The sequence below is a fragment of the Bufo gargarizans genome, chromosome 2 (assembly GCF_014858855.1).
Source record: "Bufo gargarizans isolate SCDJY-AF-19 chromosome 2, ASM1485885v1, whole genome shotgun sequence".
Taxonomy (NCBI): domain Eukaryota; kingdom Metazoa; phylum Chordata; class Amphibia; order Anura; family Bufonidae; genus Bufo; species Bufo gargarizans.
This window is the reverse complement of record NC_058081.1, coordinates 20441993-20459545: the sequence shown is the minus strand read 5'-3', so window position 1 is coordinate 20459545 and position 17553 is coordinate 20441993. Positions and strand designations below refer to the sequence as shown.

At 43.8% G+C, this 17553-nt stretch overlaps 1 protein-coding gene across 1 annotated transcript in view; it reads left to right on the top strand.

Annotated features, from left to right (window-relative positions):
- Positions 1-13456, top strand: part of LOC122925512 (extracellular calcium-sensing receptor-like) — a 49787-nt gene extending 36331 nt beyond the window's left edge. Inside the window, exons 2-6 of the mRNA XM_044276866.1 lie at positions 3326-3617; positions 9854-10369; positions 11084-11311; positions 12183-12306; positions 12546-13456. Of these exons, the coding sequence (XP_044132801.1) occupies positions 3326-3617; positions 9854-10369; positions 11084-11311; positions 12183-12306; positions 12546-13456 (2071 nt within the window). The remainder of the gene's footprint in view (positions 1-3325; positions 3618-9853; positions 10370-11083; positions 11312-12182; positions 12307-12545) is intronic.
- The last annotated feature ends 4097 nt before the right edge of the window (positions 13457-17553 follow it).

Genomic DNA, 17553 nt, shown 5'->3' with positions numbered 1-17553 from the left:
AGCTGGGAGTGGCAGACAGGACTCACCTGAGAAGGATGCCTACAAACTCCCAGTCAGGACAAAAAGGTTCACAAGGCAAAACCCGGATGACATACCCTGAACCACGGAGCAAACTCACAAGCTATCGCGAGTAGCAAGTCGCTGCGACCTTCTCCTCCCAGACCTGTCTGGATCAGTCACAGTTGTGACAGTAATAAATATTATCGCAGTTGCAAGCCAGTGAGTGTCTGGCCCACACAGACTGTACTGTGGCCACTGGCCAGGCCACCACTCATACCGTTACAGGGTGTCACAATACCTTGCAGATAAAACTACAGTCAATTTATTTTTTAAACTGATAGGAATAGTACTAGTTAAGACACCACTCATATAGGGTGTCACAGCACATTGCTCTGTGCACACGCAGTGCCCCAACTTGGGAGTAAGAGGACCGACCAAGCTGCTTTTTCCATCTCCCGGTTCCTAAAATCAATTCAACACAAGTCCCCGGATAGGGGACGTAACAGGGATTAAACTGATAAGAATAGTACTAGTTAATACACCACTCATACCGTGTGGCAGAGTACATTGCACGGCGCACGCGCAGTGCCCCATATTGGAAGTAACAAGAAGTACGCACACAGATAAATCACATTTCTGCAAGGAGTTTGTCAACTTTTGGCAACTGTTTGCTGTTGTCTAAAATCCATTCAATACACATCCTGATAGGGGACGTAACAGGGATTAAACTGATGAGAAGAGAGAACTACAGGAAATAGCACTCATATCGGGTGTGACAGTAAATTGCACGGCGCGGACGCAGTGACCGTGGTGTGGATTCAAACAAAGGGGAGGGAGCCAGCGTTTTTTTAACCATCTCCCCGTTCGAAAAATCAATTCAATTCACCTTTCGGGGACCCTTGGTGTTGTACGTGGCCGGGTGGAGGAAGAAACCTTCAACGACATTAACGGGACATGGCTAGCTTGGTATCCAACCTTGTGCAAATGGGAAGTTTGCGGTTGGGCAAATGGACTGTTTGCGGTTGTTTGCGGTTGTTTGCGGTGCATTAAAAGGGGAGTTTGGTCTGTCAATGTCTGTGAAGCGGGCGTAACCCTTACACTACCTGATCGATACAACATCATACCTGATCGTATACACACACTGGATGTTTTAAACCCAACTCTGCATCAACTATGTAATTTTCCATGGGAGTTTTGCCATGGATCCCCCTCCGGCATGCCACAGTCCAGGTGTTAGTCCCCTTGAAACAACTTTTCCATCACTACTGTGGCTAGAAAGAGTCCCTGTGGGTTTTAAAATTCGCCTGCCTACTGAAGTCTATGGTGGTTCGCCCGGTTCGCCCGTTCGCGAACATTTGAGGAAATTTGCGTACTGAAAATGTTATGTTCGCGACATCTCTACTGGTGACACTATGCGCTTGCAGGGCCTGAAACACACACGTGCAGGGAACTATTTTGCCTTTTTGTCCTGGCTGACATCATCATTTATTTGACCCTTCTTCTGATCTGTCAGAAGGAAGGAAAAATGAGAAGCACAACAGATCCTGTCTATGCAGCGGCTGTAAGGCCTGTATGAAATGGTCCCTATTTTGCATCATGATTTGCTTATGATTTAGAAGCCAAAATCAGGAGTGGGTGCAAAACACAGAAGACATGCAAATATTCCATTCACGTGTCATCTAGCTTTAGCAATATTGATGAATCACTGACCAAATGCTGACCGAGTGAAGGCGGATGCTCAACAGACAGGATCCGTTTCTTGGGGGTTATTGTTCTAATGGATCAGAGGAAAGGCAAAATAATCAGTGACGTCAACACAAACTTACAGCTGACACTTTCTCCGCTCTGTCGGGGGCTCTTCTTGTATAAGCGCTTAATAGAACAGGTTCTGTAGAAATCTAATTGGAATTAGCTGATCACGTTGTAAAAGGAGTGCGCTCTTTCACGCTATAGTAGGATCTTGGGCCTCAGCATTTTTTTTATACCTGCTGCTAACATAGACCTGTAAGGCTGAGTTTTGGCCCCGTGACTGCCCAAATAAATGAAATGTGCAGTGATTCTAAGGGTTGTTTCACACGAGCGGATGCCGTGCGTGACATCCGCTCCGTGAAAGAGTGCCAAGACCCGATGCAGAGGCACGGAGCATTAACATGACTGATAATGCTCTGTGCCTCTCTTTCACTCTTTCACGGAGCGGATGTCACGCACGGCATCCGCTTGTGTGAAACGAGTGATGCCTGTCATCTGCATGTCATACTGACTCACAATATTGTTTCACTACCACAGCAGACTCCCTATGCGGTTTTCTGCAAGGCACAGTGTTCTACACCACTATACAGGCTTTCTGCAACTCGAAAATAGCAGTTTTTCAACTCGATTCGCCACAAATAAATTCGGATCAAATAAAATCTTTTCGGAAAATTTGCCAAATCAACCGAATCACATTTTTGAGAAATTCACGCATCTCTAGTTACAGCCACCAAATCACATGCAAATTATGCTGAGCCCAAGGACCCATTCAGACGGCTGTAGTGCTTTACGGATCCGTAATTTGCGGTTACGCAAAACACTCATACCGGCCATGTGCGTTCCGCAATTTGCGGAACGCACATGGCCGCAACAATAATAGAAAATGCAAGAATAGGACATGTTCTATCTTTTCTGCGGAGCCGCGGTACGGAATAACGGATGCGAACAGCACGCGGTGTGCTGTCTGCATCTTTTGAGGGCCCATAGAAAAAATTGCGAAACGGCTCCGTTCTCCTACCTCTGGCCATGCCCTGCTACACTAGATTGACAGAGTAAGGCAGCATTGGTCTCCTACTGCTGGCCTTGTCTGCCGTGTAAATCTCGCACCTGCGGTATTCAGCGCAGGCGCTAAAAGTGAAGGGCGCTCGCTGGCTGCCAGCTTCCTCACTGCACCTGCACTGAATACTGAATGGCGCGAGATTTCCCCACCGCACAGGGACGGCAGTTGGAGGTGAAGGCTGTCAATCTAGTGTAGCAGGGCGTGGCCAGAGGTGGGAGAACGGAGCCTCTAGGAGCAACCCCCCCCCCATGGACTTACACCGGACCCCAGGAAAGATAAGACAGTCCATGCCTGACTACAAATGATAATTTGACAAGTTTTAGTCAGGTAATAGACAATGGAGTCCACCTAATGTTTCCTTTCCCTCAAAATTCTCAGGCATAGATCTTGCTGTCGAGTCCCTCATGACCGAATCAATTTTCTTCCTGGGCTTGCCCACTACAGGGCACAATTCTGTGACACAGATAAGTGCAATATAGTATAAATTATATCAAGTACATTATTTACTGATTTCAGGTTCCGCTTCGAACAGTACCAGCAGTTCCATGCCATGAGGTTTGCCGTTGATGAAATTAACAATAGACCCGAACTTCTCCCAAATGTCAGCCTGGGCTTCTATGTCTATGACTCCTGTGCTCTACTACAGTGGGAGTTAGAGGGAACCTTGGGGATGCTGACAGGACTTAATCATGCAATACCCAATTACCGTTGTCGTGAACGTCCACCTCTGGCTGCCGTCATTGGACACTCATCATCCACGTATTCCATTCTCATGGCTCACATATTGGGACTCTACAGATACCCACAGGTAATGTTGAAAAAAGCAATGGTCTTCAAAGGGTCTGATTGAAATGTTCTATTGTCTGTGGCAATTGTATGGACAGTACAGTATATAATAATGTAGAATGTGTCCATTGGGATGAACTTAGCAATACATTTAGCAATCTTTATTAGGTTATAAGTGCAATGCTTTAGATTTTAAGCATGGCAGATCACACTTTCCACCTTTTCCTCCATGAAAAATAGTGGGCAAGAGGATCTAATCAGGGATTAATGCACCAGTGTGGTTGCCTTTAGAATTAGGGAATGGTATGTTTGGATAGGCCAGATTATCAGCTTGGTCACACATGGTATAGGACCCAGGGACAAGATGGTAGTCAGGAACATACAATGTGGGTAATCTTGAGGCAAAATGAGGTCTGAATGTTGGCTGTGCTCCAGTTGGCAATTCAAAACACCAGGGGAAGGAATGATTTTAGGGTCAAATTCAGTGATTAATAGGTCATGAGGGGATCCAGAAACAATTTCCCACACCTACTCATGGAGATGCACTACATTTGTGGTATTTTTTACACACTGTTTTTACACACATTTATCAGCAAGTTGAGTCAAACAGAACAGATGTTTCCTTCACGCTCAACAGTTTTCGAAAGTGTCTAGACAAAGGATTCATATAAGAAAACTAGTGTGGCCTCAAGTGTGTCCATGGGCCTCATTTATCAAAACCCATACCAACCAATTAGAGCTCAGCTTTTATTACACAAATAGGTTTGATAAAATGAAAGCTGTGCTGTGATTGCTATGGGCAACAAAGTCCGTTTTCTCTTTTAGACAGATTAATAAATCTGCCCCAAAATGCACAAAAACAGGTTAAATAGACTGGTCCTATAGAGCAGGGCTTGAGCGTGGTCAGGAAAGTTCTTTACAGTATGGTGTTTTCTCAACTCTTGGTTGATGTAGATTTTATGTATAATTTACGCAGTTTTCTGGTATAAATTAGTAATTTTTCAGGCCGCATAGGCCCTGCCCACTCCCTCTATTTTAGAAAGTGTGGTGTCAATCAGCAAAAAGTGTAAACATTTTGTGCAAAAGATGTCATATTTGTCTATGGCCAGATAACTGGTGTGGAAGCCTTCATAAAGTCCCTCCATTGAGTCCTGGCTCTCTGTACAAAATCTGACAAATCCCAACATAAACTTTCTGGGGGGGGAAAAACACTCAGCCGCTGTTTAATTTGGATGGAAATTCTGAGTATTAGTCCCATTGAATGACAATGGCGCTAAACTTCATGCAGATATGTAGGGGGACCTCTGCAGTTTGTGGCTGGCAATGCAGAGATGGTTAAAAAGGGGGTTTTCTGCAACATTATTATTGATGACCTACCCTCAGATTAGCGGGGGTCTGACACCAGGCACCCTCACATATCAGCTGGTTGAAGAGAAGGCGACGCACTGTGCCACCGCTGCTTTCCCTTCATTGTTTACTTGTATAGGAATGAGCCGTCCCATTAAAGTGAATGGGATGGCTTCTTGTAATTACACCTGCCTCACCGCTGCAATGTCAACAGCGATCAGATAAACAATAAAGGGAAGGCAGCACTGACATGGTGCACTGCCTACTCTTCAACCAGATGATCAGAAGGGGTTCCGGGTGTCAGACCCCCGCCGATCTGATAATGATGACCTACCTTGAGGATAGGTAATCAAAAACCCCATTTAACCAAGTGATAGCTTAGGTTAAGTGTAGTTAATAATAAATCAGACAGAAAGAACTTGAACTCACTTTACTCCAAAGAGGCTCAGAGTCTTAACCAGAGGCATAGCTATGGATTCAGCACGGAAGGAGGACACAACCACAAGCCATATACAGGGTAAAGTACAGTAAAATTCAATGAATTCTTTGATTGGAGTTGTCTTGTCTATTTGGCCTAAACCCCCATGATGACTTCTTCCATCTTCCACTTGTGTTTCGAAGGTTTGCAAATACCCCCTAGAAAGTAATAATAACACAAGCAAGTATAATTGTCACCATTATGTCCCAGGAATAAAAATAAAACTTATACTCACCTCACCCCAATACCCCCATCAGCATAGTGAGGCATCCTCCTGCCTAAATAGTGTCCTGGTGCAGGTGTCCAATTTATGTCATGATGTCACGTGCGCCTGAATGGCCTGCATATAGTTCCAATGTTCTGTAGGCCGCTGGACTAAAGTGACCAGTGAATTGTGGTTTACAAGACTCCCTGCAATACCACAGGTTTCAATGCCATTTTGTGTTGTGTTTGCCTGACACCTCCCATGATGAATTCCACAATGCAAGTGGGATTAAGCAGACATCTCATTGCTCCCAGGGTAGCCATGGCTCTGAGCTTAAAAGCTTAAAGTTGAGGCTACAAAAAAGTTCAGATCTTTACGGTTGACTGTATCTCAATAAATTGTGGGCACAGTACTTTAACCAGAACACCCATAGGTTTTGTATCTGGGACCTCTGGGACTGTTTCACACATACAGGGCACCATGCTCCTTTGGACCCGGTACACTACACTAGTTGGTATGCTATCTTGGTTTCTTGTACCTCTCAGCCATGGTGACATCTCTCCAGACATCTTCTCTAAGGCCAATTTGTTACTCTCTAGGTCAGTGATGGCTAACCTTGGCACTCCAGCTGTGGTGAAACTACGACTCCCAGCATGCTCCATTTATTTCTATACAGTTCTGAGAGCAGCCAAGCAAGGGGGGCATCTTGGGAGTTGTAGCTTTCCCCACAGCTGGAGTGCCAAGGTTAACCATCACTGCTCTAGATGAACTTAATCTCAGGGATTGTGGGGCGGACCAAATGATCATGGTGTCACTTCTCAGCCACCTGTTACAGCTACAGTATACATCATTGGATATCCCTCAACTTTTGCCTAGTGGTTCCAACTGGAAAACCAGGTGAAGACCCTCCGTCTTAATACACAACAGCATTACATTGGACATTTTCTAAAGACACATGAATGAGCATCTTAATTATGAAGCCCAATGGACCATTGTCCCCCAACCAGTCCAACCTCAAATGGAAGAAGCACAAAATAATGCAGAACATTACTAACTGAGTAAACACAATCAGCCACACTACTTTGCAGGAAAGGTTTTGCCATCCCCTAAATGTATTCTGCAAGCCATATCCATGCACTATTTATAATACTGGTGTCTCTTTATGTGGGTGATTGTATTTTGGACTCCATCAGGGACCAGGGCCAGTGTGAAGGCTGCTCCAGTTCTCATGTAAATATAATACTGCATAGGTTACACTGATAGAATAATTTGGTACACCAATTGGTCCCTCAATTTGGTCACTGAATTTATGGCCATGTGACAAATAAGGTGTCACAAGGCATTTTGTGGTCCAGATGAGTTATCCGTAAGGTTGAAAGGAGCTCTGTTGTGTCTAGTGAAAGAAAGTGACAACCCAAGCTTATGACAATATGTAAACACAATTCAGTATAAAATAGCAATTTTGTAAGTACTAATCTATATTGATTGAGTCACATCATTATGACCACTAGCTAATATCAAAAGTAACCACCATGTGCAACACGGAAAGCAGCTAGGGAGTGACTCAATAAGATCCTGGTAGGTTATCACAGGTATTTGGAGCCATGCTGGAGGGGGCAATAGACCAATCACGACAATCAAAGTGGTCCCACAAATGCTTAACTGGGTTCAAGTCTGGGGAATTAGAGTATTTGAATGTCTTGATCATGCTCTTTAAACAATTTTTGGACATTTCTAGCTGTGACATGTGACATTGTCTTGCTGCAAGATCCCATCCACCCCAGGGAAGACAATCAGCATACATGGGTGTATGTAATCTGCAAATATGTATTCATATGCCCATATCAGTTGAGAGTTATTTCCACATGAATGAATGGGTCCAGAGAATAGCACAAACAAATTCCACAGATTTCTTCCAGCAATGGTTGCAGGGGGTTTGTTCTCTGATGTTTCTTGCCTGACATGTCAATGAATGAAGTAGAAAACGCGACTAATGAGAGAAGGCAACCCTTTGCCAATCATTGGAGGTGCAATTCCTGATACTGCTGCGAAAATTGAAGCCTTTTCTGCCAGAGCATTTTCATTAGCAGAGGTGCTGTGACCACCCGGTCTTCTTCTGAGCCCCATATGCAGTAGGGTTAGTTGAACTTTTCTTTTAGATATACAGTCCTGATCAAAAGTTTAAGGACCACTTGAAAAATGGCAAAAAATCATATTTTACAATGTTGGATCTTAACAAGGTTCCAAGTAGAGCTTCAACATGCAACAAGAAGAAATGAGAGTGAGACAAAACATTTTTTGAGCATTCAATTTATTGAAAATAACAATTAAACTGAAACAGGCTGTTTTTAACTGATCCAAATTTTAGGTCCACATGCCTTTAAAAGGCCAAATCTGTGCAAAGATGTGCATTCATTGTCATTTTCTGTCAGGTAGTCACAGGTTGTGATGGCAAAGGCAAAAAAACTCTCCCTTTTTGAACGTGGTCGGGTTGTTGAACTGCATAAGCAGGGTCTCTCACAGCACGCCATCGCTGCTGAGATGGGACGCAGTAAGACAGTCATTTGGAATTTCTTAAATGATCCTCAGGGTTATGGAACAAAAAAGTCAAGTGGAAGACCCAAAAAAATTTAATCAGCACTGAGCCGGAGGATCCAATTGGCTGTCCATCAAGACACTGGATGATCCTCGACCCAAATTAAGGCCCTTAATGGTGCTGACTGCAGCCCCATAACCATCAGACGGCATCTGAGACTGAAGGGCTTCAAAAACAAAAAACGTCTTCAAAGACCTCGTCTCCTTGAACGCCACAAAACTGCTCGTTTGGAATTTGCAAGAGAGCACCAAACATGGGACATTTAAAGGTGGAAGAAAGTTTTATTCTCTGATGAGAAAAAATTTAGCTTTGATGGTTCTCATGGTTTCCAACGTTACTGGCATGACAAGCAGATCCCACCTGATATGTTCTCTACGCGCGTCAGTGGAGGGGCGCCATAATGGTCTGGGGTGCTTTTTCCTTCAGTGGAACAATGGAGCTTCAGGAAGTGCAGGGGCGTCAAACGGCCGCTGGCTATGTCCAGATGTTGCAGAGAGCATTCCTCATGACTGAGGGCCCTCATCTGTATGGTAACAACTGGGTTTTTCAACAGGACAACGCTACAGTACACAATGCCCACAGGACAAGGGACTTCTTCCAGGAGAATAACATCACTCTTTTGGCCCATCCTGCATGTTCCCCTGATCTAAATCCAATTAAGAACCTTTGGGGATGGATGGCAAGGGAAGTTTACAAAAATGGACAACAGTTCCAGACAGTAGATGGCCATCTTGACCACTTGGAGAAATGTTCCCACTCACCTCATGGAAATGCTTGCTTCAAGCATGCCAAAACTAATTTTTGAAGTGATAAACAATAACAGCGGGGCTACTCATTACTGAGTTCATGTTTGGAAGTTGGATTTCTGTTTTGCGGGGGTTTCGTTTTTTTGGGGGAGGTGTGGTCCTAAACTTTTGATCAGCTGAAAAACAGCCTGTTTCAGTTTATTCGTTGTTTTCATTAAATTGAATGCTCAAAAAAAAATTGGGTCTCACTCTCATTTCTTCTTGTTGCATGTTGAAGCTCTACTTGGAGCCTTGTTAAAATCCAACAATGTAAAATATGATTTTTTGCCATTTTTCAAGTGGTTTTAAACTTTTGATCAGGACTGTATGTCTGGTATCACCCTGATTCATTTTGGTGAGATGCTCCACTGTAGCATGTCAGTCTGCCATAGTGCTCCTTCCTAGCCGACATTCATCTCCCGAATCAATGGCATGTGGTGCTCTGCAATTCCAACGTTGCTTTTTTTGCAATGGTGCCATGTGTCCACTCACGATTGTCAGCAGCAGCACGAGGACAGTTCAGAAATTGCGCGGTTTCATAAATACTGAAAGTCAATAATCCGTTTTTGAAACTCTGATACATTGCTCCATTTACCCATGACAGCAACAAGGCATATATGTTCAGACAGCCTATCACACACCTTATATACCCACCAAGCCAGCTCACGACACGTGACTTCCTTAACGAGGTACGTGCTGCAGATATTGAAAGTAGGAAGTGATCATAATAATGTGACTCCACTGTGTATCATTAGAAAATATTTATATAGAGAGATGTATACCCGGGCAATGCTGGGTATTTACCCTTTTAAAATATTAAAACCTGACACCAGTTTCTACATTGTAGGTCAGCTATTTCTCAACCAGCTCTCTACTGAGTGACAAAACACAATTTCCCTCCTTCTTCAGGACTGTGCCAAGTGATGCTTTCCAGTCTTTGGGATTGGCTCAAATGGTCAAACATTTTGGATGGAATTGGGTTGGGCTCATTGGTTATGACAATGACTATGGCCGAGAGGGCATCAAGGTCATGAAACAGGAGATTTTAAGGTCTGGAGCCTGCTTGGCCTTCACACAATATATATCAAGTATTCAGTCCTACAGCAATATTCAAAACATTGCCAAAGTCATCAAAAGATCAACAACTAAAGTGGTGGTGGCTTTCTCTGCAGATATTCATCTCACAGCATTGTTGGAAGAGATGTTGGTGCAAAATGTATCAGGAAAAATCTTTGTAGCCAGTGACGCTTGGTCCATATCGAAAATACTTTCAGTAGATAGATACTCTTCCATACTTGCCGGGACCATTGGATTCACTTTCCCTAGCTCTAACATAAAAGGGTTTCAAGAATATCTCAACAATGTAAACCCCTACAATGTTCCAGGGGTCAAATGGGCCAAGATATTCTGGGAAAAGGCATTTGGATGTTCTTTTTCCATCAAAGGTAACCCAAATGGTCCTAATAATGAGTCTAAAATATGTACGGGGTATGAGGACCTATCAAGCATCCAAAATATTTATAATGATGTTTCAAATTTAAGAGCTTCCTACAATGTTTATTCTGCCGTACACGTGATAGCGAAAGCGCTTGAAGACCTCACACAATGCAGTGTATGGGATGGGCCATTTTTAGGTGGCAAATGCGCTGATTTGAGGACGTTTAAACCATGGCAGGTAAATATTACAAGATTTATAATGCAATAGTCGGTAAAACCCCAGTTTATATGGCCCAGAAATCACTTTTTTACTTTAATAATTTGGTAAACAAGTTTTAAAAGTAAAATAAGCAAGGGATCAATCTCTGTGACCCCAAACTTTGATAGCAATTAAGCTCCCTTGATCCCTATTTTCAGATGTCGAGCAGGACAAGCATGCATTATCCCTCTACATAAACTTTAATGGGGCTATCGGAAACAGCCAAATGAACGCATTCAACTATTTCCAACTACCCTATGTCTATGGAGATGAACAGGGTGGTCTTATAGGTTCCGTTTAAAAATATTAGGAAGATACTCCTATTCATAACACAGGTATAAAACAATATTTTCATTTTCTTTGTCCCTCTACTTGTCTTAGCTTTTGTACTACTTTAAGAAAGTACAAGTGTCTTTTGGAAATCAGAGAGAACTGTTCTTCAATAAAAACGGCGATCCACCGGCAATGTACGACATTGTCAACTGGCAGAGACATCCTGATGGTTCAATGACCCAAGTGAAAGTTGGACATTACAACACTGTGTTTGAATCTAATCAGAGTTTCACAGTCAACTCAAGTTTAATCTGGTGGGCCCATGGAAGCCATGAGGTAAATTAAAAAATAACTTTTAAAATCTTCAGTGAACATGTTGGTCAAAGTTTGGAAACCTATATACAAATCTTAAGTTATTCGAAGGAGCATTTAAATGGGTTATCCAGGAATTTGATATTGGTTGCCTATCCTTAGCATAGGTAATCAATATCTAATTGGTGTGGCTCCAAATGAATACACCACCACTGATCAGCTTTTCGAAGAGGCCTTGGCATTCCATGAGTGTTTAGACCTCTGCCTAGGTCATGTGATGTCACCTTACATTGGTCATGTGGCCTAGTTGCAGCTCAGCCCCATTCAATTGAATCGGCCTGAGCTTCAATACCAAGTACAACAGCTATACAAAATAAGGCGCTGTGCTTGTTACCTGTGAGGAGACCACAGCTCACCAGCGCTCCAGTGATCACAGTGGCCTCTTCAGACTGCTGAATGACTGGGGTGCCTGGTGTTGGCCCCCTGCTGATCTAAGATTGATGACCTTTCCTGAGGATAGACCATCAGCGTCAAATTCATGGATAACCTGTTTAGGCGATCCCCGCATTCCAGGCGGTCATCTAATAGAGCAGAAACTGTTTTCAAAGAATTTCTCTGGAGGACCGAACTTTTTCATGCATTAGGGGGACATCCTTTTGAAACCATGGAATGCTTATTTTCTCTTGTGGAGGTGTCATAGACATTGAACACCATTTTTTAGGTTCTCCTAGAAATTCCATCTGATCAGGCGGCCCAGAAGTGAGACACCTGGTTATTAACTCTCATTATTGCACAATAGATGTTTTGGATGCCACCTGTGCTACAACGGATTAGGGCATGAACGAGAAAATTGAGACTTCAAATTAATATTATTCATATTTTGATGCTCATTTAGGTTCCTATTTCCATCTGTAGTGACAGCTGCTCTGCCGGATTCAGGAAGGCTCCTCGCATGGGTGAACCTATTTGTTGCTTTGAATGTGTCCCTTGCCCTCAAGGAGAGATTTCCAACCAAACTGGTGAGAAATGTTACTGGATGGTAGTTGTGTAATGGTATATGTAGGGGAAATATCTGGCTTACCATGGCTTCACCTGGCAAAACCAGCTGCTTTCCATAGATGCTGAACCATTGCAATCAGCTAATCAGTGTGTTGGCTATCAAATAAAAAATAAGTTTCATATGTTTGTTCACAGTTTATAATAAACATTTTAATATGTTTGCTCACTACAGTATTTAAGGTTTAACTTAATCTTTCAGACTCCATAGATTGTTCAAAGTGTCCATGGGATATGTGGCCAAACAACCAAAAGAACCAATGTCTTCCAAAACCCATTGAGTACCTTTCGTATGATGAGCCACTGGGATTCACTTTAACAGCCACCAGTGTTTCTTCCTCTATGGTTCCATTATCTATCCTTAGGCTTTTCTATCACTACAAGAACACCCCAATGATCAGAGCAAATAATTACTCCCTCAGTTGTATCTTGTTGGTATCACTGACATTCTGCTTCCTGAGCTCTTTGGCCTTCATCGGTTACCCCCATACAGAGAAGTGCCTTCTAAGACAAGCAACATTTGGCATGGTGTTTGCCCTTTGTATCTCCTGTATCTTAGCCAAAACCATTATGGTATTCTTTGCATTCATGGCCACCAAACCAGAAAGTAGTCTAAAAAGATGGATAAGTCCTCAAGTGTCCTACATGATTATTGTCTGTTGTTCGCTCCTTCAGTTACTCTTGTGTGTCATGTGGATCTCGACTTCTCCTCCATTTCAACAAATGAACACTGAAAGCAAACCTGCAACTATTGTCATTGAATGTAATGAGAACTCATCTGTTGCCTTCTGGAGTGTATTAGGGTATCTAGGTCTCTTGGCGTCCATCAGTTTTATTGTTGCCTTTCTGGTCCGGAGGCTTCCAGATAACTTCAATGAGGCCAAGTTTATCACATTTAGCATGCTGGCCTTTCTCAGTGTTTGGGTGTCTTATGTTCCAGCATCTCTCAGTTCACAAGGAAAGTATACAGTAGCCATGGAAATATTTGCAATCCAGTCATCAAGTTGGGCCCTTGTGATCTGTATGTTTCTACCAAAATGCTTTATCATATTGTTCCGACCACAAATGAACACTAAAGAACATCTTCTAGGTAAAAACAAAAGTCAAAAATAGGCTTATGTATATGTATACACCCATCTTGAACTTTCATCAGGATGGATTATGTCTCAACTTTAAACCAATTTAGAAGAGTACAGGCAGCACTCCCTAACTCGATTCTTGTAGAAGATGAAGGTAGATTGTCTCCCCCTTTAATGCATTGAAGATAGAGAGTCCTGACAAGGATCATACTACTTTATCCATTGGAAAATGGGATTAGACCTAAACTGGGACCTCTCCGTGAGCTTCTTCAATGTTATGTAAATCCTTAAAGAGGTTGCCCAGGATTAACAAAACATGGCTGCAATCATCCCAGCACATGCGTTGTGTCTGATACTGCACCTCAGCCACATTCAATTCAACGGAGAAGAACTGCAATAGCAAAAAAAAAAACTAAGAACAGGTAGAGCAGTGCATTTAGAGGAAAGCAGCCATGCTTCTCTAATGCTGGACAGACCTTTAAAATCAATTACAAGTATGCTTATACGATGTACTATCAAAGAATAATAGACAGCTAATAAGATGAAATGAAATATATATATATATATATATATATATATATATATATATATAAATATATATTGTAGGAATGTGCAAGAGTCCGTAGTTGACGGAAGGTATGTGTCACCGAGGTTCCTGACCTTGGTGAAGTAAGAGCCGGTATTTTCAGGTGTCTGCAGCAGCTAGTGCTGATTGACACTTGGCTATTTTAGTATGGCTATATAGCTGATCCGGGACAGCTCTTACTGGGAGTAGTCAAAGTGATGGGTGGGTAACTACTCCCCACGTTCCAGGCCGGGTCTTGACTGGGCTATAAAAACCCATCCAGCAGTGTCAGTTGAGAGTGGATTACTCCTCTCTGACAGTGGAGCTCTGTCAGTCTCTGTGTTGGGACCTGGGAGTTTGTCCCTGGATTAAGGCCTGCTACCTTGTTGGTGTTAAAGCACGTGGATTCAGCTTTTTCCAAGGACTTCTTCTTAACTGCATGGTGTGAACAAACACCAAAATCACAAGTTGACTGTTTTCCTTGAAACTGACTTTTTGTTTTGTCATTTACTTAATGTGTGAATAAACACTGAACTGTTTAATTCAAAGACTTTGTTGTTGCCTCTATACTGCGTCCGCTAACCTGCCTACCAGAGCGAATCCTCACAAAATAATTAATCTTAGAATGTCCATACCGTACATAGGGGACAATCAAACAGCAGAGGTGTTTTGGAACATTCACACTGTTCCTTCCTCAATGGTCAAACCTGAGGAAGGAACAGTGTGAATGTTCCAAAATGCGTCTGCTGTTTAATTGCCCCCTATGTACGGTATGGACATTCTAAGATGAATCTTTTTCCATAATCAAACCTAATAGTATATGGAGCGCTCCAGGATTGTTCCCATTTGAAGCTGAAAGACAAACTGTTGGCTTCTACACACTACTCGGCACTCTGACTGTGCCACAATCAAGCATACAAGTTTCCCCTTTCAAGTGCACGAGCCGATTCGGAGGTAAGATCGTAATGCCTAAGACCCCATGGGATGCCACGGTAGGCACTAAACCTCCATCCCTGAACAACAAAACCGTGAGTAAGGATAGGGTTGGGCGAACCCGAACTTTACAGTAATAGTTTGGGTTCTGTGTTTGGCTATTTTATGGCTGCATACTAACAGAACACCCAACTAAACAGAACACCCAATAAACAACAGGGCGGGGGGTTAGGGGAAAGTAACAGGATCAGTGTCAGTGTGTCACGGCCATGGCTATGTCCGCGACTCCTTACCGCATGCGGTTGCCTGCGGTTTAGTTTGTGTGTTCAACCACAGGTGAGGGTCGCTGTGTGTGGCCTCACTTGTGGTTTCCGCGGGCAACTAGTTGTGTTCTGTTATTGTCAGCAGAGCAGCCTGAGCGGTGCTAGGCAGCTTGCTGCTTTGGCATGCGGTCTCATCTGACTTCCTTTATGTTAGGTGTGTGTGTATGGTGTGCACTGTGTTTTATGTATTGTGTGCACTTCCCTTTTAAGTGGTGTTTTTCCCTTCTCTGGTGCTGGAAGGGTTAACTCCCTTCCCAGTGTGTGTGTGAGTCACTGGGTGTGTCTGACCGTTGGGTGTGGCCTCTTAGGCCTATAAAGCCTCTGTCTTTGGCTGGGCTCAGTAGGTTGCTTCAGCCAGGCATAGCTGGAGCAGCCTCCTGTGTGTTACCATTTACCAGTGGGGGCCTCCCTTCTGGTCATAAATCTTTGTTACACGGTGTTATCTAGGTGTGTGTGGGGTTTTGTATTATTGCAGCTTATGGTCCAGGGTTCCTGTGTGATGTCTGGTGTGTGCTGTGTTCCTTGGTGTCTTGTACTAACAGCACCTGCACATGGGTTCCTGGTTGTGTTGTCTGTGACAGGTGAGTGTTGTGTGGATTACTTTTGCCTGTCACTGCCATAGCTGTTTCTGTTTCCCTTTGTAGCTTGGCCACATTAGACTCCTGTTTCTCCGTCTCCAGGAGGAACGGGCTGTCTACCCAGCTCCTAGCCCAGGGAACGACGGAGGGTCAGTAGGGATCCGAGGTTCCTGAGTATGGGCCCTCCTACCATCAAGGTCGGCTCATACAGCTAGGAGTCAGGGTCAGATTAGGGAAGCGCTAGGAGGTGACCTGCTCCCTAATTCTGTGGTTCTGGCCAAGTGACAACCCTTCCATCTCCTGGCACCGCACGGCTGGGGGTTTTCCCCATCTCCAGCCATGACACAGTGCAGGGAAGTCTCTAAAAGACTGCTGCCAGCCCCCAGAACCACCTAGAAACCAGGCAGCCAGCCACCATACAGCTCAGAGAGACCGCACTGAATACTGTGTCCACCTCAGACCCATTTCACACAAGGTCGCTGCCAGCAAGCATTCCCAACCAGCACACCACAGGAATGCACCCAGCACCCAACACAAGTGACAAAACCACTGAGACATGGACAAGGGGAAGTAAGAAGATTTAGCGTCAGAGCAAGAATGTCTTTTTAAAACTGCCGCCAGCCCCTGGAACAACACACAGGAACCAGGGCACCAGCCACCAAACAGCCCAGAGAAACCGCACTGAACGCTGCGTCCACCTCAGACACGGTTCATACCAGGTCGCTGCCGGCATGCATCCCCTTCAGTATATTGGGCAGACTAGATGGGCCAAATGGTTCTTATCTGTCGACTAGAGTTGAGCGAACACCTGGATGTTCGGGTTCGAGAAGTTCGGCCGAACATCCCGGAAATGTTCGGGTTCGGGATCCGAACCCGATCCGAACTTCGTCCCGAACCCGAACCCCATTGAAGTCAATGGGGACCCGAACTTTTCGGCACTAAAAAGGCTGTAAAACAGCCCAGGAAAGAGCTAGAGGGCTGCAAAAGGCAGCAACATGTAGGTAAATCCCCTGCAAACAAATGTGGATAGGGAAATGAATAAAAATAAAAATTAAATAAATAAAATTAACCAAAATCAATTGGAGAGAGGTTCCATAGCAGAGAATCTGGCTTCCCGTCACCCACCACTGGAACAGTCCATTCTCAGATATTTAGGCCCCGGCACCCAGGCAGAGGAGAGAGGTCCCGTAACAGAGAATCTGTCTTCATGTCAGCAGAGAATTAGTCTGCATGTCATAGCAGAGAATGAGGCTTCACGTCAGCCACCACTGCAACAGTCCATTGGCATATATTTAGGCCCAGCACCCAGGCAGAGGAGAGAGGTCCCGTAACAGACAATCTGGCTTCATGTCAGCAGAGAATCAGTCTGCATGTCATAGCAGAGAATCAGGCTTCACGTCACCCACCACTGCAACAGTCCATTGTCATAAATTTAGGCCCAGCACTAGTGTTGAGCGGCATGTCCCATATTCGAATTCGCGAAATTTTGTGAATATTCGAAAGAATATTCGTAAAATATTCGCGATTATTCAAATTCGTTATTATTTCGCATATGCGATAATTCGAATTTTCGCATCGCATAATACATATGCTATGCAAAATTCACATGTGCGCTAATGAAATCGCCTTACGAAGATTCGCAACTCAATTCAATCACTAATGTATGAATGCAATGCCCTTTGCCTCTGTTCTGGGACAAGTGTAGATATTCGCATGTGCGCTAATAAAATCG